Here is a 22,032-nt window from a genome sequence, read left to right as displayed (position 1 = left end):
GCTGGCCTGTCCCCGAGGGCCCCCTGCAGGGAGAGCAGCACCATCCTTCGCTGTGACAGTGCCTGTCTTCTGTGGGGGCTACCTCTGACCACGTGTGCGGAGCTCAGGGCGGGTGCTCAGACTGAGCTGAGATGCTGCATGAACCCACAATGGAACGGTTGAGAGGATGGGACTTCCATGGGTCAAAGGGAACAAGAAGCTACCGGTCCGTGGTGGAGGCGGCCTGTCCCCTGGACAAGGCTCTAGCCTCGGGGGACCAAGGCCATCCCCAGCATCGTGCTTTGGGGGAAGTAGCAGGTGCAGGTGGAGGGACAGCTGGGTATGCAAGTTAGTGCAGGGATGCTTTTTCAGGCAGAAGAAAAGGGGGTGTTAGGCCTGGTTCCAGGTCCCTGCCTTGGAGACAGAAGCGATGCCTCCCCATGAAGAAAGACCAAGAAACATCTGTCCAGCCAGAGCCACTGAACTGACTTAGACAAGCTGGTGCTGGTGGAAAGATCCTGTCTTTTTTTCCTGATACCCTGGAATGTGGGGCTTCTCTTGTCTGAGGCTCAGAGTTAGCCTTAGAGTAGATACAATTGAGATACAATTGACATGTAACATTGTATAAGTTTAAGGTTTACAATGTGATGATTTGATACATTTCTATGTTGCAAAATGGTCACTACCATAGCATTAGCCAGCATCTCCAACCTGGCCACATAATTACCATTCCTCTTTTGTCTTGAGAACATTTAAGATCTACTGTTACTGTGTGTGATAGAGGATCAGTAACTGTAATCATCATGCCACAGGTAAGATTCCCAGAACTTATTCGTCTTACAATCGGAAGTTTTTACCCTTTGCCCAACATCTTCCCAGTTCCTCCACAGCCTTTTGAGCAACCAACTCCCTGTATTAATCAACGAACTATTAATTCCAGAGACATCAGCCATGTAAACATATCTAAATGCAATGTCAGTCAGTTGGTATACATGCGTGAAACCCCCCCACCCCTGTTCAGCTACCTTACTCAAATATCTATAGGATTTGCTGTGTAGCTCAGGTAGGAATCTACGCAAACAGGGCCATGTGCTCTTAATGCCTTCTTAACCGAGAGGATGATTTTCCACAGCCTGGGAGGCCAGCCTGACCTTGAACCTCCCCAGTGGGCACTGCGGTGCCCCCGCCTCCGGGGTTGGTGTCAGGAACTGCAGCTCAATGACGCTGATCAAGAGAGATCTGCTCTTCAATCCCAGCTGCGCGAGCGGCCTTGGGCACCTTCTGTTTAGTTTCTTGGGAGTTGTGTCAGGCGTGGAGAGACTGTTTGACGGCAAGTGGGGGCTTGACTGCCAAGCTTGGTGTGCGGCTGTTTTTGAGTGCAGGAGGGTCCCACTCGTCTTTGTCCCCATGGGCTGTCTTGCCTTTCTATCAACCAAGTCACCCTCCTCAAGCCCGGTCCCTCCTCCCCACTCAGCATCAGATGGTGCAGCTTGAATCCACGCTGTGATAACATCTCTCTCCTATCACACGGGTGAAGACCGAGTGTGTGAAAGCGACTTGGGCTGGCCATGCCGGGGCAAAACAGAGTCACACCACCTGCACCGTTGGTCGGAGTGGAAGACAGCTTCTCCTGCGGTGGAGGGGAGTCTGGCATTCCCAGCCAAGTGATGCATGCCTTTACCTGCGACAGAACCAGCTCGGTTCTGCTTTCCAGTACCCAGTGGGATAAGGAATCCAGGTGAACAGTCAGTGGGTGAAAACTGTAGACAAATGTTTGAGAATGACCTTGACAAAGGGAGACTAGGCCCTCACCACCTGAACCCGCCAACCTCAGGCACAGTGGGTCTCAGGCAGGACGATCAGACGTTGATGGCCCACCAGCTGGCGGCAGGAAGCAGGCAGGCCTCTGCGAAGCAGGTGTTCAAACACAGGTGCCCCTGCGCTGAGTGCCTGCAGCCCGCCGATGCTGGGGGGCCGTCCTGAGGAAGCAGGCAGGAGACCCCACTCTGTGGGACATTCCGTGGGACTTTCTGTGGGACAGTGAACAAGGTTTCTCCACGGGCCCGTGCCACACACACCGAGTCAGGTGCTGGGGTGGAGGCTGCTCATGGTTAAAGGTGTTTGTGAGGGTGAAAACCAGCGCCAAATGAGGATCTTGTTTGGATCCTGGTTTAAAAAAAATGAGCACAAAAAATTTCCTGCCGTAGGGGAAACCTAAACACTGTCTGCACATTAGATGGCACCAGGGAATTCTCGCTTCTCCCACCAGGGGCAGTGAGGGCATCGTGCATCCTGGGTGCGCATCCGCCCCAGGTGATGGTGTGTGGTGTTTGTTGTGTTAATGTCCATCTTTGGATGTGTTTAAGGTTTTCATGATGAAAAACCCTCCCTCTGATGCTATTCTGATTCCACATCACCTTTGAGAACAGCCGCATGGTACATAGAAAAGGCGTCCCTCCCCCCGCCAGGCCCCTATTCTCTCGTCTGCGGAAATCCAAGCCAGGGGCCACATCTGTAGCCGCTGTTGACTGGACTAAAGACAGGCTCATCAGAAGCCCTTGATCAGGAGTCTGAGGAGACTGAACACAGGAGAGAGGGGCACAGGGGACTGGGAGGGGAGGGGAAATGATGGAAAAGACTCCTCTAGGAATGGCCGTGTAACAGGTATGTTTTGGGGGCCGTGAGATGGTGGGCATGGCCCTCCCACCAGCCAGGCGAAGAGAGGGAACTTGGTCCACAAGATGAAGAAGGAAGTTGACTCCTGGAGAAAAGCAGGAGAGAAGTCAGTCCTTCCAACGCAGCCCACGGAGGGGAAGAAGCTATTTGCAAGCCATGTATCCGATAAGACTCCATTTCCGAATACATAAAGACTCACACAACTCAATAGCAAAAAGAAGCAAACCGCAATTAAAAAATGTGCATTTTTTTTTGGTGCAAAGTGCAATTAAAAAATGGGCCAGGGATCTGAATTGACATTTTTCCAAAAAAGACACACAGACGGCCAACAGGTACATGAAAAGATGCTCAATGTCACTAATCCTTGGGGGACAGCCAATCAAAACCGCAGTGAGATATTACCTCACCCTACGCAGGATGTGCCAAAACAGCAAGAAATGAGTTTCAGGGAGGATGTCGGAAAAAGGGAACTCTCGTGCACTGTTGGTGGAAAAGTAAACTGGTGTGGCCACTACGGAAACCAGTAAATTACTCACAAAATTAAAAAGAGAGCGACCACACCATTCAGCAATTTCGCTTCTGGGCACGCCTGGAGGAAATCAGAAACACTAACTCTGGAAGGTGTCTGCTCCCCCATGTCCATCGCAGCATTAGTCACAGCAGCTACGATGTGGAGGCCACCTGGGGGCCCATCGATAGTGGGTGAAGACATGGTGCGGACGGTTACCAACGGAACGTCACTCGGCCATAAAAAGAAGGCAATCCTGCTGTTTGAGACAACACGAGGGCATTATTTCAAGTGACATACTAAGTCACGTAGAGAAAGACTAATACCGTATGACCTCATTTATGTGGAGATTTAGAAAGAAACAAGCCCTGGCTGCTGTGGCTCAGTGAATTGAGCGCCGGCCAGTGAAACAAAGGATCGCCGGTTCGATTCCTGGTCAGGGCACATGCCCCAGGTTGCGGGCCAGGTCCCCAGTGGGAGGTGTGGGAGAGGCAGCCACACGTTGATGTTTCTCTCCCTCTCTCCCCCTTTCCCCCCTTCCCCTCTGTAAAAATAAATTAATTAATTAAATTTAAAAAAGAAAAGAAAAGAAACAAAACCCACCAAACTCATAGACAAAGAGATCAGACCTGTGGTTCCCAGAGGCGGAGTGGAGGGTGGGGAGGGGAGAGGGAATTGGGGGAAAGGGTGCAAAAGCTACCAACTTTCAGTTGTAAAATGATAAGTGCCCCCCATGGTGACCGCAGGTAACACTGCTGAGTTGTGTGGGAAAGTTCAGAATTGAGCTGAAAGGCTCTCATCGTAATAGAATAGTTTTTTTTTCTTTGTTTGTATCTCAACCAGAGGATGGTGTCAGCGAGACCGTGGCCATCTTTCCACAGTTACGTCCAGTGATGGGCGTCACTCACAGCTGCACAAAGCTGCAAGGACAGCAGAACGTCCTGTGGAGGTTCCCCACGAGTTTCGTCTTCCTGATTCCTTCCTGCAGCCTTGCCTCTAGGCTTTTTGTCATTTTAATACAGTTCCCTCTGTCACAAGATAGCCGCAGCTTGTTTTTTTAATTTTCTACTAAAGATGTCAAGTAAATCCAGCCTTACAGGCAGAATTCTGTTGTCAGGTCCAAGGGCGCACGGGGCCGGAGAGGAGTGACAGGCTCACAGGAGCCGGAGTCCTGCAGAACCCAGGCAGTGGGGCGGAGATGGCCAAGCGTCCAGGGCCATCACAGCCCGGGGTCGTGCTCCCTTCCGAAGCTGAGTGCGGCAGGTGGTGTGGGTCTCCCATGCGTTCTGGGGTCTCAGGAACAGCCTCGTCCGTCTTCTCTGGCAGCCCAGCATCACTGGCCGAGCGTGCTCTCAGGGGGCACAGCAACATTGCGGGACTCTCCACGGCTTGAAGGGCAGAACTGGCCGTGGGAGAGGCAGCAGGGTAGTGACGGCCCAGCACCTGCAGACCGGTAGCCCGGGGCCTAGTACCGCAGGTACAGGGCTTATGAACGCCTGCTCCCACGGGTGTGGGAAGGGGCCGGGATGTATTCTGAGTTATGAAAGGCAGCGGACCAGCAAATCAGATGGCTCCATCTATGCACGCGTGTGTGGTTGTGTGTGCGAGTGTGCAATGCTCCTATGGGTATGTAAATGCACAGAGACAAATCTAGAAAGAATTTTACCAACAAATTAACGAGGATCGTGAGAGGGTTTCTGCTTTCTTCGTCTGCGTTTGTATTTTGTTTTAACTTCTCTACGGTGCACTTGCATAAAATGTAGGGCCGTTTCTCCAGAATCCGGAGACTTCCACATACCTCTTAAGGGCCTGGGGCCTGCACAAGGCCCCTGCCCGTCCCACCGCGTGGACCCCGCGCAGCCCAGACGCGACCCCACTTTGGCTCCCCTGGCTCCGGGCAGACCCCGCTCCCACCTCGGACGCACAGGAGGCCCCTGGACACCGCGTTCGCTCGCTGGTGTCCTTTGCAGGCCCATCGGGCCGTGCATCAGGTAGCATTTCCACAGCCACCTCGGGCCGGCTGCCTCTTCCTGCCGCTGCCCCTGGCGGGCCTTACACTCTCACCGGGGGCTGGGGGGCCTGGGAGCAGCCGGGGCGCCCCGTCTAACGTGGCGGAGAAGGCGGGAACTCAGCCTGGCGGGGGTCCCCGCCCGGATCCCCCGGCACTTCCAGGATGGAGGGACGGAGGGCATCCCTCCGAGAAGGGCGGTGCTGCAGCTCACTTCACACGCTAGAGGCAGAGCGGGCGCGCGGAGGGCTACGGTGACAGCATTTGGTGGCAGGCTAAGGGGCTGGCGCAGGCGGAGCTTCCGGGGCTGCGCGAGAGGCAGGGCGGGGGACGCTGCCTTTCCGCCGTGGCCGGGGGCAGCTAGCGCCCGCAGCGCTCGGAGCCAGGGAGTGGGCTCTGCGCTCTCGGCCCCGGCGCAGCCGCGGCGCCTCGGGGGCCAGGGAAGGACGTGCTCCCCAGGCGTCGGCATCGAGGCACAGGCCCAGCGGGGCTCGCTGACGGGAAGGCTGCCTCCGTCCCAGGACGCGCAGCCCCGGGCGCGAGGACCAGCTGCTTCGAGAGAGACTCCGACGCTCGGTCGCTCGGGCGCCCCGCCTCCTCCCTTGGGGCCACGCCCGCCCCGGCTCCCACCTCCTTCCGGCGCAGCACGGGCTGTGGGCTCGCTTCCGGCTTCCGGCTTCCGGCAGGGCGCGCGGCTTCCGGCGTCATGGCGGCCTGAGTCTGGCGGCGGCGGCGGCTGCGGCGGCGCGCGGTGGGCCTCTGCCTGCGGAGCGGCGGGCGGCTGCGATGTGACCCGCGGGCGCGGCCGGCTGCCGGGCTTCGCGTCAGCGCCGCATCGCCCTCAGTCCGCGCGGATGGCGGGGTCCAGCTGCGCGTGGGGCGCCGAGCCGCCGCGCTTCCTCGAGGCCTTCGGGCGGCTGTGGCAGGTGCAGAGCCGCCTGGGAAGCGGGTCGTCGGCGTCGGTGTACCGGGTGCGCTGCTGCGGCACCCCCGGCTCGCCCCCCGGCGCGCTCAAGCAGTTCCTGCCGCCCGGCGCCTCCGGGGCCGCCGCCTCGGCCGCCGAGTACGGCTTCCGCAAGGAGCGCGCGGCGTTGGAGCAGCTGCAGGGCCACCGCAACATCGGTGAGGGCGGCGGGCCGGTCGGCCGCGGGGCCGGGCGTGCGTGCGGGTGCGGGGCGGGCGCGGGCGGGGAGCGCAGGTGCCCGGCCCCGGGACGGCAGCCGCGCCTTTGCTGTGTTGTCTGGTTTCGCGTGGAAATTCTTAGCCTCTGCAAGGCAGTGGGAAACGGGCCCTGCCCCGCTGGTAACGCCGGTAGACGCTGCTGGATCCGCAGGTAGTGCGGCCTGGGGAGACATGACTCAGGGTTTCACAGGGGCCCTGGTGGAAGGGTGACAGCCGCACGGCTAGTGCGCTCACGGTTCTGGCCCCGACTCTCAGAATGTGGAGCCGTGGACAGCAGCCCCCGCTGCACCACCCCCACCCCCCGGACCCCCATTCTGGCTCTGCCTAATCCTTGCTTCCTGCCCGGGCAGCATCAGGGAAGACGGGCCTTCCGTATCTTACCGTTTTGGAGCGTTGAAAACTAGGGTATTTGTTTGTTTTAAGCTTGCTACATTCTGTGCAGAGCCATGGTGTTTAAGGGGGACATTTTTGCAGGTTTGCAGGCCTGAGGACTTGTTGAGTCTCTGAACGATTAGGCGTGTCTTCAGAAGGTACATTCCCTCTTAATGTTGAGAATGTCGAGTGCTATTTTGGATCAGGAACCAACCTTCAAATTTTGTTTTTCCACATTGTGACATTCATCTTGAGTAGTACGTAATATTTGGGTTTTTACTTTAAACAATTCATTTATTGATTTTGGAGAGAGGAAGGGAGAGGAGAAACATCAGTTTGCTGCCGCACTTACTGATGCCTCACTGGCTGACTCCAGCCTGTGCCCCCACGGGGGCGGAACCCGCAACAGAGCATTGGATGATGCTCTGACCCACTGAGCTACTTGTCCAGCCAGGGCTGGATTTCTTAGTTTCAGTTTTTAGTTTTTACTTCCGCTCATCTTTGCCGGGCACCCTCAGTGCGTATTCACCCACCACGAGTGCTTGGTGAAACACAGCTTGAATTATTGTGACCCCTGTAATATCTTTGAATATTAATCAGCTGCTGAAGGTGGTCTCATCCTATTTTATCAAAATGACCCAGTGGCCCAAAAACCTTCCTTGTGGGAAAAATAAGTTGCTGTGGGAGCTTCCTTGCTAATCAGAGTTATTTTCTCGACTGCCCTGGGCTTGTGCCCTGCAGTCGCCTGCTTCAGCGGTGGCTTACTCACCCTGGGTCTGACTCCTGAAGGGGTGCCGTTCGCCTCTCTTCCCAGTGACTCTGTACGGAGTCTTCACCATCCACTTCTCCCCGAACGTGCCGTCGCGCTGCCTGTTGCTGGAGCTCCTGGACGTCAGCGTGTCGGAGCTGCTCCTGTACTCCAGCCACCAGGGCTGCTCCCTGTGGGTGATCCAGCACTGCGCCCGGGACGTGCTGGAGGCCCTCGCCTTCCTTCACCGCGAGGGCTACGTCCACGCCGACCTCAAGCCGCGGAACATCCTGTGGAGTGCGGAGAGCGAGTGTTTCAAGCTCATTGACTTTGGCCTGAGCTTCAAAGAAGGCAACCAGGTAAGAAATGCCCCCCACCCGCTTCGGGGTCTGAGGCGGGTGTTGTGAAGAACAGAGGCAGTTTAGTGGGGGCTTAAGATCCATTTGTAACTGTAATTCTGAACAGAAGGAAGTTCCTCTCCGGCGCGTGTGGTCAGGGCGGGGGCCAGTGAGACACAAAGGGGCCTGGAGCTGTCAGGAGTGACTCCCCTGCAGGGCGCTCCTTGTTCCTTGCTGAATGACTGCTGTCTGCACTGCTGGGGACCCCATGGGTGTTGGTTCCGGCAGCTCCCCCATTTGTCTCGGTCTGTCAGGTCTTTGCACAGTGTCCTGGTTTGTCGGCAGTGCCTCGCAGGGGAGAGACTGAGGAAGTGCGGGGCTGCAGGAAAGTGTGCGGCCCGGCTGTGAGACCTGCCTCGCTGAGGAGCTGAAGAAAGAGGGTGGCTAAGGGCGGGCGCCCGGGCATCCGGCGGGCAGTAAATACAGTGCAGGGGCGGACGGGTGGACAGCGAGCTGTCTTTCACTGGGTGCACTGTTCACTCGTCTTCTTTAGGATGTGAAGTACATTCAGACAGACGGGTACCGGGCTCCGGAAGCGGAGCTGCAGAACTGCCTGGCCCAGGCCGGCCTGCAGAGCGACACCGAGTGCACCTCAGCTGTGGACCTGTGGAGCCTCGGGGTCATCCTGCTGGAAATGTTCTCAGGGGTGAAACTGAAGCACACGGTCAGGTCTCAGGAATGGAAGGTAACGGGCACCAGAGCTCTCCATGGCTTCCCCAGTCCCGGTGTCCGCATCCCTAGCTTATGATTCTCCGTGAGGACTCTCCCTCACGCCCGCCACCGCCTCCTGCAGGGGTGGGTGCTGCCTCGGCTCAGCGCCCCTCCCTGCTCCTGGGCGGGGGCCTGGCCTGTAGTCAGAGCAGTGATGCGGGCCTTTTCCCCAAGAAGCAAAAGCGATGCCTTTCGTTTAGGAGTTGAGTGATGCTACTTCCCAAAACACTGGTAGCACAACAGTACGATGTAAGGTGACGATACTCTGCGTTATGCTCACGGTTTATGCGAATCGTTGAAGCATTTTCACGCACAGTCTCGTTGAGTTCTCCCGACGGTTCTGTGAGCGAGGGTGTAGGTCACTCTGTTCGGGGGAACCGGAGGCTCAGGTCTGGAAAAAACCCTTGCCCTGTGCCACACAACTGTCCCTCCTGCCTCCAGCTCTGCTCACAGTTCTGCACGCGCCCTCTTTGTGGCACGTGTGCGCCCTCTCCTGGTGCAGTGGCTGCTCTGGCAGCTGGGGCTCTGAACTCCAAACCTCAGGCGCAGCAGGGAGCTTCCAGTCTGTTCCTACGTAGTTAGGGCCCAGTGCACCCCGTTTGCAAACACTCCCTGGGGCTTGAATGTGGTGGTGGCGTCAGCAGGGTTCAGGCTGGAGGTTCGAGAACACAGTGCTGAGGAGTCACTGGTTGTGATGTGACCTCTGATGCATGGAGTGTGGCTGTCATTTCCTGGGCGGAGCGCTGCAGTGGCCTGGTGGGTGTGCCGAATGCTCACCTTTGGCACAGAAGCGTGGCCGTGGGAGAGATATTGGTGTCCTTTGTCCCCGGTGTTCCTGACAGCCGGGCCAGCGCCGGCCTCTGCTGTCCCCGTGCGCTGGCTTTGACCATCTGAGTCCCTGAGACCGCGTCTGCTCAGGCCCGATGGAGCAGAGCTGTGTCGCAGGCAGACCCTGTGTGGTGAGATGTGGCGTTTGTGCACTGCGGGAGCCCAGTGTTCGCCCCCCAGGCGGAGACATCGTGGTCACACGTGGTGTCACCTCTGAGGGGCCCCTGTCAGGGGAGGCCCAGGGGTGGTACTGCTGGGGCTCGTGTGCTGCCTGCCGCTCCCCCTGAGCTGTCTGCGGAGGCCCGCGGGCCTGGTCACTGCACAGTGGGGGTGACGAGAGCGCCTGTCTGTCACAGAGTGTCGGGGCAGAAGGGAAGCGCCCAGTGCTCAGCACGGTGCACCGGTGGCACGTGTTCGCTGAGTTTTAGTGTGACTGCCCCTGTGCACACCGCCGCATATGCGGGGGGCAGTGTCGCGCACATGGGGTCCAGGATGCATGATGTGGCAGTGTGACTTTCACTGCTGCCTCATGCCCCTGAGAGCTCGTTCTGCCTGAAGGCACGCCACCGCCACCGGCTCGCCCCACACACCCTCCCCTCCGCCCTCGCACTGAGCTCCGTTTTCCCGGAGTCGCTCAGGTGCAGTGTCTCCAGTCACTCACGTGATGAGCGCGTGTGCAGGGCCTGGCACTGAGGACCGGGGACCCGCCCGTGACTCTGTGCACGGCCCCCTCCATCAGAGCAGGAGGTCAGGGAGGTGGGGTTTCTGTGGCAGCTCACAGAACACCAGTGCCTGGTCCTCAGGAAGTAGTGACTGAATTGAATCACCAAAGGAAAACTCTCTCCCTCTCTCTAGGCCAACAGCTCCGCCATTATCGATCACATGTTTGCCAGTAAAGCGGTGGTGAATGCCGCCATCCCAGCCTACCACCTCCGAGACCTCATCAAAAGGTACGCAGCGCCCTTCCCCTCGGCTCGCACTGAACAGACGCTTCTGCTTTTGACCTACAAGTCTCCCAGTTGCTTTTTATTTGCAATAATTATAGATTCACAGGAACTTGCAGAAGTGTTGCCGAGAGGCTGGTCCTTCAGCCAGCCTCCCCCAGTGGGGCCCTCTCCGTGGCTGCGGTGCAGGGTCTCACCTGAAGGTGACAGCGTGTGGCGCTGACTGCCATCCCACCCGTCCTTGTGTGCGACAGATTAAACAGCCGACAGTGTCTGGGACTAGACATCACGTGGTGCGTTTCACATTGAAAAGAGGCTGTGTGTGCACAGCTGTGGAATGGATCCAGTGTAGCTGGAACTGCTGTGTGTGTGCCAACTGAGATTTTTTAAAAATGGGAAAAAACTGTATAATGGATTCTTGCTTGGAAGTAAAAGCACCTAAATTCTAGTATTGATTTTGTGGTTTGGGTTTTTTTAAATAATAGCCTTTTTTAAAGGTTTTATTTTTTTAGAAAGGGGAAGGGAGAGAGGGAGAGAAGAGAAACATCAGTGTGTGGTTCCCTCTTGTGTGTCCCCCACTGTGGACCTGGCCTGCAACCCATGAGCTTTTGGTTCGCTGGCTGGCACTCAACCACTGAGCCACACCATCCAGGGCTAAAATAATAGCTTTTTTCCCCTATACAACCAATAATAAATGTGGAAGCTACAGGAAGTTGTGATGAGGAAAATACCAATTGTAGTCCCTTCTCCTGTTGGCACTTGGTGTGTTGGGTTTTCTGTGTCTCCGCTGGTGTGTTCAGGCACGTTATCTGAGCTGCTGTTTGTGGGGCAACATGGGCCCTGAGAACGGCTGTGCCGCTGTGCAGACCCCCGGGACTCGCCGTGTCCGCCACTCAGGTCAAGAAACAGAGCGTATGGTCGCCCCTTCTTCCTCCCTGAGAGTAACTGCTGCGAACCCCCTGCTGGTGTAGGTGTGTGTCCTGGCACGCCACGGCTTGGTTGTTCCTCGGAAACAGAAAGGGCCTTGCAACCCTATTTTAATCAAGGCCACTTCCCTCTGCTGCCCCTTCCTTGTCTGTGGGTTGAACAGCCTGGGGGGCAGAGCTGCCCGCGGCGGGAACTTCGCAGAGTGTGCACGTGGTGTGGTTGGACACGCGGCGCTGTCCCTTTGCTGCACGGAGAGGCGTGGGCTTTCCGAGAACTGTTCTGCGGGGCTGTGGATGGCGCTGTGCTGCTCGCAGGGGCACGGGGCCCTCTCTGCCTCTAGTGCCAGCACCTGTCAGCACGGGCTGTCCGGGCTGTGGGCGGGACAGTCGTGCTGTCGTCTGGCCTTCACTTGGTTGGCCAGACACAAAGGAAGACTGGGTTCTCTGGTTCCTGGTGTTCGAATCCCGTGGACGCCCTGCCCTCCTCCAGAAGGGACTGCGCTCTCCCCCCGCCCCTGCCCCAGAGGTGAAAGGACCCTTATAAACTAATGTGCTCCAGCACATCCCGTGTGTGTCCGAGTGCCTGACGTGTTTTGGCCCATTGCCGCTCTCTCTGGTTGGAGCTGCCTGTCCGCTCTGATGGGTGGGCCTCTGTGGACCCCTGTTGTGACTGGGCAGCCTCCTTGCTGTTGGGGGTGACGGCTGTGCCTGTGCACCCATGACCCTTCCTGCCCCAGACCTGGCCGCTGCCAGCTCTCCAGGAAGCGAGCTTCCTTTCAGGAGGAAACGGCATCGGGCCGGTGCAAGCTGGGTGTCTGGATAGTTGTACCCACGGGTGGTCGCTGCAGCTGGGTCTTTTGAGGGGACGGAGGTCATGCTGCGGCCCCCAGTGTAGATTTGGGGCCACCGGTCCTGTCCTCAATTTACGCCTGCAGCTCGTTTCTGCAGCGTCAGCAGTCCCGGCTGTGAGCACGGAAGGCATGCGCAAGTGGAACATCTCTTCCTTGCTCATCGCCGCCTCCCACAGCACATCAGAACAGCCTCTGAGTGGCGAGTGGTGGAGCTGGGCTGGGTGGCTGGAAGCAGCTCTGTCTGCTTGTCTCCCCGCCCTCTCCCGTCTGAGCTGGGGCTGCATCTGCACGGCCTGTCTCGGAGCTATTGCATCCCGCTCCCTCGGCTGCTCCCGGGCCTGGCCCTTGTGTCCCGACTCTGTGTTCTGGGGCAGGTGCTGCAGCTTCTCCCCCTCTAGGTCACAGAGCGGAAGTGTCTTGTTCTCGCACGTCCCCACCTGCCCCTGAGTGTGTCAGACACGCTGCTGTGGGGTCCTCGGAGGGATGCCTGTCCTTCTCTCAGTTGTCTCCTACCCGGGGCCACCGGGGTTTTTAAAGCGTGTGACACCCGACTACTGAGTCAGGGGCACTTACTGAATAAAAAACGTCCAATGAAAATGACAACAGCCAACACAACCATAGCCGTCCACTGGGAATGAATCAAAGTTATACCTGTTTTTTTTTGTCAGATCAGCCCAAAACACAATTTTGGGTGTGCGGCAGAATTTGGGCAGTTTGTGCCGCCACAGGATGAGAAAAGTTGAGAATATCTGCTGCATATTAAGAGTCACTTGGTTTTTTTATCTAGATGCCCAAAGGATTTTATCTTTTTTTGTAAAAGTCCCGTGACTTTACCAGAACATCTCTTGGTCTTGGTGTTTTGGGGCCGGTGGTCTCAGGGTTGGCGCTGCCGGGCCTTCCCGGGTGTCTTGGGGAACGCGCTCTGGGCCGGCCCACCCCGAGTCTCTCCTTCAGGCCCTCGGCTGTCGAGGGGGTTCCTGAGACGGTGTCCAGGGCTCACGCTTTCTCTTGAATCTTTTTGTCCAGTTTTTTTTTTTTTTAACTTTAAAAAATTTTCTCCCTGCTTTCTGTTTAAGACGTTATGTCTTATGTTTATTTGTCTTTGCATCTCTCGTAGTTAGTTTGTGGAATGGCTTCTGTGTCTAGCTCCTACCCAGGCTCTGTCCTCTAACCGGCTTTGCCAAGCGGTTCGTGCACTGGGCAGCACCCCACAGCCCTGAGAAGGGCGCTCCCTGTGCACCTCGTTTTTACATGGAGCCCGTTTGCTTACGTCTGTAGCACGAAGTGGAGCTGAGGTCGCCCTCCATGTTTGCAGGGCTCCTTCTTCTGTTGTTTTTGTGTGATGTTGGGCAGAAATGGTTCTTAATTTTCTCTGAGATCTGTTTCTTCTGCTCCCCTACCTTTCTCCTGCTCTCTCCCTCCCTCTCTCTTAGTCTCGCTCCTCCGCCCCCTTCCTACTCAGTGTGGATTCAGTCCCAGGATTCCCTTCTTCTGGGGGACTTTGCCCGGGAAGGGAGCTTCAGCCGGTCAGCTATAAGAGGTCCTAGAGCTGGCCCTGGCCGGGTAGCACCATCGGTTAGAGCGTCATCCCCATACACCACGTTTGTGGGTTCGATCCCCCGTCAGGGCACGTACAAGAGTTACCAGTGGTGCTTCGATAAGTGGAACCACAAAATCGGTATTTGTCTGTCTGTCTGTCTCTCTCTCTGTGTCTAAAGTCAGTATAAAAAAACACGCCCTACAGCCGGGTTACTCCGCCCCCCCCCCCCTCGGACCGGAGGGGACACTCGCCCCTGCAGTGTCAGCTGCCTGTCTCAGGCGGCTTGTCCTGCTCCTCAGCGGGACGGTTACTCTTTTCTCTGGCTCATCAGCTCAGTCTGTTTCTCCGTGCTTCCCCCGGAAAGGGGCCCGCGTGGTGCGGGTCTGGCTGCTGGGGGCGGTTGTCACGGTTACCTAGTTCTGTAGACGAGTCCTTGGGCGTTTGACTTTGCTGTCCTCACGTCCTGGGTTTGTGTCTGACGGGTCTGTACAGAGCGTCTCTGTGTTTCACAGATGAGCGATGCAGCGGGCCGTGCCGACGCAGTCGGGGCCCTAACGAGCACTTGCTTTGTGTTCTGTGACGGCCGCGGTGGAACCGGCCTGGCAGTAACGCAAAGCCCCTGTCTGTGGTCTGTGCTGCAGCATGCTCCACGACGACCCGCGCAGGCGAGTCCCCGCCGAGGCGGCGCTCTGCAGCCCGTTCTTCAGCGTCCCGTTCGGTGAGTCGCGGGCGGCTCTCGGTGTTTCCTGGGCACCAGGCCGTCAGATGAGTGTCCGGACCAGCTCTGGCCCCAGGCTCCCCTGCCCAGTGCGCATCGGTCTGTCTGGGGAGCTCGCACCTGACAGTGTCGTCCCGACCCCCACAGCCCCTCACATCGAAGACCTGGTGATGCTCCCCACCCCGGTGCTGAGGCTGCTCAATGTGCTGGACGGTGACTACCTGGAGAGCGAGGAGGGGTATGAAGGTCAGTGCTGCCCCTCTGGGCCCCAACGTCTGCCTTGCACGCCGTGCCGGCCCCCGAGACATGCCCCCCCGTGAGGAGAGGGGACTCGGGTCTCCAATTACGTCCCCCAGAGTTCAGAGGCCTAGCCCTGTCCGCGCTGCGAAAGCATCTGGGGTCGGTACCAGTTTGGGGCAGCCTGAGGGGCAGGTGTGAGGGGCCAGGTGTCTGGACCGAGCGGCACCTGAGCCACTTGGTTACTGGCTGGGGCTGGGGGGAGAGGGGCACAGGGGCCGGGGTGAGGGCAAGTGTGGAACTCACAGAGCGGCCTCATCCGAGGGTGCTTGCTGCAGAGCAGGCAGTGTGGTGTGTTCAGGGTTCGGTTCTAGCCCAGAGGTAACAGTGCTGGAGCATCGGGCACACAGAGGTTTGCCTCAGGCACAGCCCGGTGTGCGTCCTGTGTTGGGTGTGACAGGGGCCGTTGCACATGCCGGGTAGGAGAGTGATAGAGCCAACCTCGTGCGGTCCCGAGAGCGCTCTGGGGGTCAGCGTGAGCGGACTAGCCAGGACGCAGCTGAGAAACGCCGCCTGCTCAGCGTCCAGCGCTTTCTTTGCGGGGACCAGACCCTTACAGACAGGGCTCACTTCACCACGCTGTGTCTTGTGAGTGCAGGTCGTTCCAGGTCCCTGGGCTTTGCCCGTTATCTGATACATGAGACAAGATCACTTCGTGGCATCTGTGACAGTTGTTAGCATCTGCGGCCTCAACTTTCCAGGACGCCTCTTCATCCAAAAACCGGCCGTGCCAGCAGCTGTAGCCCGGCCATGGCTCCTGCTGTGTTCGTCTTGGCACCGGGCAGGCCTGGGAGCCCAGAATGAACCTCAGGGAGGCTCTGCCTGCTCTCTGCTTCCTAATCTGCTATGTGATACTGTTTTTCCCTCCTAAATACACTGAGTGTTTAAATGTTGTGTGAATGTAGATACAAATCTTAGTGTTTCAGAGCCTCACATGAATGCCTTAGTTCTGATTAGAAGGTCATTGTCAGATTACGTCAGATTAGGTAAGTTTGCTTAGTTAGAAGTCATGTGTGGGTGTAGCTGTCTTGTGATTTTGGTGGGAATGGGTAAGGAAGTGAGATTCGAACCTTCTGCTTCCGACCAAAGTTCACTCTCAGTCAAGTGAAGAGTGTAACGTCAAAACAGAGCCAACTGAAAACGAAGTAAGGGAGGGATAAAACAGGGACGGGAGAGAAGGGGGCAGAGGGAGGGAGACAGGTGGGAATAAAGGAAAAAATCAACTTAAAAAAATCATGGGGGATTTTTAAAAACAACATTCCTGGAACTGGTAAGGCCTCGTACAAGTTTACCACAAAACTCAGAAGCAGTAAAATGATAATTCAACAAATTTTACCGTGACAAAACCACCGTAAGGAAGATGAAGAGATGCGTAACCATCTTGGAAAAAACCGTCACTGCTCTTAGCAGGGCCAGGCCCCGGGTAGGCTGGCCCAGGGGGTGGTGCGTGAGGGACACAGCCAGGCCCTTCCCAGCAAGGGTGCCTGGCGTAGCTCACACGGGTGTTCACTCTCGCCTGTGGAGATGCCGCTCACCCGTGCTGTGCAGCGTGTGACCCGCCACACTGGCGGCAGGGACGCACTCGGTGACCAGCGCAGAGGACACGTCCTTGGGGCCCCTGTCGAGAGCTGGTTGATGTCGCGGAGCCTCTATGAAGGGCACGCTGGTCGAGCTGACGGTGGCCAGTGCAGGTCGACGTGGCCTGCAGCTGTTTCCAGAGAGGCAGCGTAGAAACGCAGGCGACGGGAGGCGTGCCCGGGGTGTCTGCCACGTTCCTGTGTATGACAGCAGAGGACGTGGGAGCGCTCTCGTGGCTCGGCTGTGGGAGACCGAGGCTCACCCCGCCCTTCCCTAGGGTGGAAACTGCACAGCTGTTGGCCAGCCGAGAGGTTTGGGGGTCTTACAGATTCGGTGTCACGCTCTGGAATTTGGATTTTGGATTTTGGATATTTGGACGTATTAGCTACTCAGAGTGTTGAAACAGAGAAGACGACTTGGAATGCACTGAATTTGTAGCACACTTGAGCCGACTTTTCAAAGGTGCAGGAAGTGGCGTCCTTGCTGCCGTGTGGGCGCGGGAAGCTTTGACGATGCACAGCTGTGAGCGACGGGTCTTGTTAACCCACCGGGCGGGTGCGCTGTGTTTGGACCCGCAGATGCCGTGGAGGACGTGAGAGAGGAGTGCCAGAAGTTCGGGCCGGTCGTGTCCCTGCTGGTCCCCAAGGAGAGCCCTGGCCGTGGACAGGTGAGTGGGCGTGCCCGTCACGCCGCAGGCGTCCACAGGGGTGAGGCTCGCTGCACGGCGCTTCCGGCCTGCGGAGAGAGGCGCGCGCACGGCTAGGGACCGGGGACGGGACGCGGGCGTCAGGGAGGCTTTACCTTCCGCGGTTGCACGTCTTCCAGGCTCTACACCGTGCGTTTGTCCGGTCAGTACTTGCTTTTCGTGAAGGGTGGTCTCCTTCTGAGTCACTGTGAGCAGCGGCACCAGCGGAACGGGGCTCTGATCTGGGTCAGGTTCAGCTACGGGAGCATTTGGGCCCCGTTCTGCTCCAAGGAGGGCAGTCAGGGACCCTGCAGGCCGGACCTGCGGCTGAGGGTGTCGCCCGCCGTCTGCGCTCACCCCCGGAGCAGCTCCGCGTGCGCGTCTGTGGCGCGCACTGGCTGAAACAGGATCGAGGGTTTCCTTCAGAAGCTGTGACTCTGAGTTAGGTTACACGGCAGACAGACCTGCCTTCTGGTGTCTGTCTTCATTTGGGGGCACAGAGCGTGTTCTACCGGCTCAAGGTTTCCCAGCCTCAGCACTCCGGCCCTGTGCTCTGGGCGCCCCCTGCTGGGCTGGCGGGCACCCTGTGGGGACCTCAGTGGCACACGCCTCCCCACGTCCACACCCTTCCCTGCCCTCAGCGGAAGGTGCTGCAGTAAGGAACGGGAGGCGGCGCAGGTCGGGACTGGGGTCTGTGGGGTTCTCCGTCCCAGCACCTCGGTTCTGGCGTCCCCTCACGACTCACTTCTCAGAACGGGTATCTGTCCAGGCTGAGCAGGCCTGTGCTTGGAACTGCCTGTGTCTTCGTGCCCTGGAAGGCTCCACACACTGTGGGGCCGGCTCTGCCTGGCCCACGGGGAGGAGGGGCCTACCGGACGGACCCCCGCGCAGGGCCTCGGCCAGCCTGCTGTTAGGACGACACGCGAGGGGGCACCGCGAGCCTGGGGACTGGTTGTCTCAAACTGTCCGTTCTCGCCTCCCCGGGGAAGTCCCTGTGTGCCCGCAGCTCGGTCCCAGGGACACAACGGGACGGAGAGTGTGTTCTGGTCTACGGGACAGTCGCAGAGGTCACATCATTTCTGGTCATTTCTTCTTCCTGTCCCTTTGCTTTCGATCAGTGAGAGAACTTGGAAGTTGTCAGGTTGCATCCTCTTCCTGTCTCTCAGGTGGGGGCTCAGATGCTCTGGAAAGGGAATTTGCCGCCCTTGCCGTAGTTATGGCTTCTGCATCTGTCGCGTTTCTCCCCCCGGCGTGTTGGCTGTCACCGGGGCGTGCGCTCTGGCCGGCAGTCGGTATGAACTGGGCAGGCAGAGGCTGTCTCTGGTCACCCGGCTGTTGTGGTTTCAGAACCAGCTGAGTTCTGAGGACGAGTTCTAAACCTTGCTGCTCCGCATTCCGCGGGAGGCTGTTGAGACGCACGGGGACTCGGGTAGCAGCGCTGGCGCCAAGCAGCTGGATGGAGACGCAGCACTGTTCTCTCTCCTTCCAGGTCTTCGTCGAGTACGCGAATGCGGGCGACTCCAAAGCGGCTCAGAAGTTACTGACGGGCAGGATGTTTGATGGGAAGTTCGTGGTGGCGACGTTCTACCCGCTGAGTGCCTACCGGAGGGGCTATCTCTACCAGACCTTGCTCTGACCAGTGACCTTGGGATGCGTCCCCGTGCTCCTCTCCATTTCCCAGGTTTCCGCATTCTCACCCGAGTGCAGCAGCACCCCTCGCCGGGAGGAGGGGCTGCTTTGTACGTTTGTGTCATCTGCACAGGTGCAGGCGCTGGGCTGGACAGGGCCTGGCTGCCGTCCCAGGGGGTCCCTTGCTGTGGGGGGTGCGCGGGGGTGGCTCTCCCGGGTGTGGCTCAGACCGCCGGCGTGGCAGGTGCTCCTGAGGCAGGGGCGGCTGCTGGGCTGCAGTCGGGGGAGGCATCGCCCGTGCAGTGCTCCCGTGTCCTCCACGTCCACGGCAGGTGCCGGGTGCGCGGTGTCACCTTCTGCGCCCCACTGCTGCACCGTGGATGCGGCAGGGAGCCCTGCTGTGCTGAACGTTCCCTGAGAGAAGCTGCAGTGAGCCCGTCTGCGTGCGTGCGTGTAAATTAAGGCTTTTAAGATAGAAAGCTGATGCTTGCTGTCCGGTGTTATTTGCTCACGTGAGTGCAGGTGTGAGTCGGAGGAATCCTGAGCAGGTCCTTCCACTGTGAGTCCCGTGAACCGCTCAACCCCACCTCCCATCCCTGCGGCGTCACACCTGTCAGGCGAGGGGTGGGCGCTCCGAGCCGCCTGTGCGACAGAAAGCGGGGAGGGCCAGCTCCATCCAGGGAGGCTCCAGACTGGGCTCCCTTGGAACTTGCCTAACCTAGTGGTTGGATCCTGTGGTTTCTCCTCTTCTGCACCTGTGCTAGACCCTGTGTGAGCCTCTTTCTGCTGAGTGTGCTGTGGTCATCGTTAGCTTTCTCACGGTGCAGGTTTGCCTGCTGTGAGGGAAAACAAGTGGTCCAGAACCGGAAGAATGGGATGTTCAGTGGAGGGAGAAGAACAAGCAGAGACAAAGACAGTGGGTGACCAAGGGCTTTTCTGTCCCTGCTTCTCTCCCTCCCTCCCACCCCCATCCTGTGCCCCGTCCTTCCTCCACTGAGGGTGAAGCCGGAGGGACCATGTCCCAGGTGGTCTGGTCTGGAGGGCAGGGGTTTGGGGAGGTGTAGCTGTGCAGGTGAGAGAGGAAGGTAGGAGAGCCCCCGCAGAGAGGGTGCTGGGCACGAGGTCCTGCATACAGCTGGTTGCAGGCTTCCTCCCACCTCGGGGGGTTGTTTTCAAGGGGTTAAAGTTCAGGAAGTCTTTGCAAAGCACTGATGGTATGAACACAAAATAGGGTACAGAGTATGGGATTTTCCTTGTCTCCTCACCCGAGTGAAATCGCTATTTGTTTGTTTTTTCCTGAGGAAGCCGACTTCTATCTCCTTCCTTGTTGGCAGCCTTTTGCATGGGCTGCGTGGTCCCATGGGAGAGGAGGGGCCTCGCTGCCCTGCTGGTCCCACGGTGACCACTCGGCATTGCAGGGACCAACAGCTGCCCCGTGGCTCAGGACTCCTCCTCACCGTTCATTGTGAAGCCGGGTTTGGTGCGTGAGTTGCCACAGGCCTGGGCCCCAGGGGCACGTTCCACAGCGAGCTCCTAGTGTGTGCCCTACGAAGGGAGAACCGTGGCTTTTCGTGGGGCCCTGTCAGGGGCTGATGAGCTGACTTGTCTTCACATGCTCATTCAAGAGGGTGTGACCAGTGTGGCTGAGACCTGTGCTCTCCTGGAACAGATGTGTGGTCCCCTGTGGGTCCTGATAGACTCGCAGCACAGGCGGGGCCTTCTGAAGGGCAAGTGTTGTAGGCGAGCGTGTGGACCTCTCATTCCCCACTGCTGCTGCCGCCGCCAGATACCAGGGCCTGAGCGTACTGCAGGTGGGCGTCCAGGCTCAGCGACGCAGGGGGCTGCGCGAGTGCCATGCTGGGTCCGACAGCGTTCTGTCTCCTTATTGCCCCGTGCTCGCACCTGTGTGTGGTGGTTAACACTGTAGAGTTTTATGGCAGAGATGCTAAGTAGACTTTAAGGGAGTCGAGGGAATACTTGATGAGCCTAAGTAACCATTTACTGAGTTAAATGTTTTATATTAAAGCCACAGAGTTGAAAAAAGATGCCTCCTGTGATTTAAATTATTTTATTCCTAACTCTTAGTCTGTTACCACCAAAGATGATATTTGTAGATTTCCCCTTCCTCATCTCCTATTATCATATGTTTAATCTTAGTATCTTTCTTACACCTCAACCAAATATTATCAAAGATGCAATTTTTATGATTCTTTTAGGGTGAAATATATACACAGAGATTTAGGTCCTTTGAAGTTATTAAAACCCTAGAAATTTTTGAGAGTTGGGTAAAGAGGTGAAGGGTCATGTCTCTTAGCCCCACCCTTTTGGGAAAATGTGATCTCAGGTAGTTTTTCTTTTCCTATGTTAGTGTCGTGCTCCCTTCCCGCTCCGCGGTTTCTCTGTTGTTCATGGTGTCGAGGTGCGTTTTTGCCAGAAAAAAGCCTGTCAGTGGGCTGCGGGACCGTTTGGTTGTTTGGAGACCTTTGGAGGAGGTTGGCAGGTAGCACCTTCCCTGCTTTGACACTGTCGGAAGACACTCGCCCTGGAGGGAGAAGAAGGACCCCGGTCCGTCCCGCAGCAGAGACTGCGTGTCAGCCCTGGTGTCCCCCTCCTGGGGGACGGTCGGCCGCAGCAGCTTCGGAAGGAACCTGAGCCTGGCCGTCCGCGAGCTCACGCGGCCTTCTCTGTGGCGCCTGGCTGCTGGGGCTCCAGTCCCTGCGGGATTCAGAGGCCGTGTCAAAGGCCCACGTTACTGCCTCTGTTCCTCTGAGCAGATTTGTCTCAAGAGGGATGCTGCCACAAACTCGGCCCGTCCTGGCCCGCCGGCACCTTCCTGGGACGGGCTCCCGCTCCCAGCTTCCGGGCTCAGGGCTTGCCGGGGTTTCCTCAGCAGACGCAGGCGGCTGGCACTTGGCAGCGTTCCCTCCTCGGGTCTCATGTTTGACTGTGTGACGCTAGGCCCACCTCACAGAACCTCTTCGTCAGTCACACTGGCAGCGCGACTTTTTCTCTCTTTTGTAGTTTAATGAAAATCAGCACCACAGGGACTGACAGCAGGTAAAAGTCGGCATTGGGGTGAGGGGGGTGCTCAGGAACCTGGACCATCTCCTCGTGCCGGGGGCTGTGTTTCGGGGCGGGGGGCGCAGGGGTGTCACGTCACGGCCTAGTCTGTGAGTGAGCAGAGGTCAGAGACTCGAGCAAGTGCCTTGTGATTCCTGGAAAATACGGACACTCCTTTGGGCGAGAGCTTCCCAGGCATGACAGTTCTCTGCACCTCTGTCTCCTCCCCGGGTAACCTTCGCCTGGAGTCCCAGGGTGCAGTGTCCAGGATCCCCTTGGTTGGCCTTCTGTGTGTGTGAAACTACTCACTTTAATTTCCCCCGATACATCAGGTAGAGTCCGGTGCTTCCTGGATCTCGTTCCCTTCCCACCGTCAGGCTCCTTCTGGTCCTGT

The 22,032-nt window shown here is 57.9% G+C and overlaps 1 protein-coding gene across 1 annotated transcript; it reads left to right on the top strand.

Annotated features, from left to right (window-relative positions):
* The first annotated feature begins 5,529 nt into the window (after positions 1-5,529).
* Positions 5,530-21,598, top strand: UHMK1 (U2AF homology motif kinase 1). Its single transcript, XM_053914774.2, has 8 exons — positions 5,530-6,293; positions 7,540-7,832; positions 8,365-8,556; positions 10,266-10,360; positions 14,313-14,389; positions 14,537-14,635; positions 16,843-16,931; positions 18,439-21,598. Exons 1-8 carry the CDS (start codon positions 6,026-6,028, stop codon positions 18,583-18,585), a joined length of 1,260 nt encoding a protein of 419 aa, XP_053770749.1. The 5' UTR covers positions 5,530-6,025; the 3' UTR covers positions 18,586-21,598.
* The last annotated feature ends 434 nt before the right edge of the window (positions 21,599-22,032 follow it).

Source organism: Desmodus rotundus, chromosome 12 (assembly GCF_022682495.2).
Source record: "Desmodus rotundus isolate HL8 chromosome 12, HLdesRot8A.1, whole genome shotgun sequence".
In the NCBI taxonomy this organism is placed as follows: domain Eukaryota; kingdom Metazoa; phylum Chordata; class Mammalia; order Chiroptera; family Phyllostomidae; genus Desmodus; species Desmodus rotundus.
The sequence above is the reverse complement of the archived record's forward strand: the minus strand, read 5'-3'. Positions and strand labels throughout refer to the sequence as shown.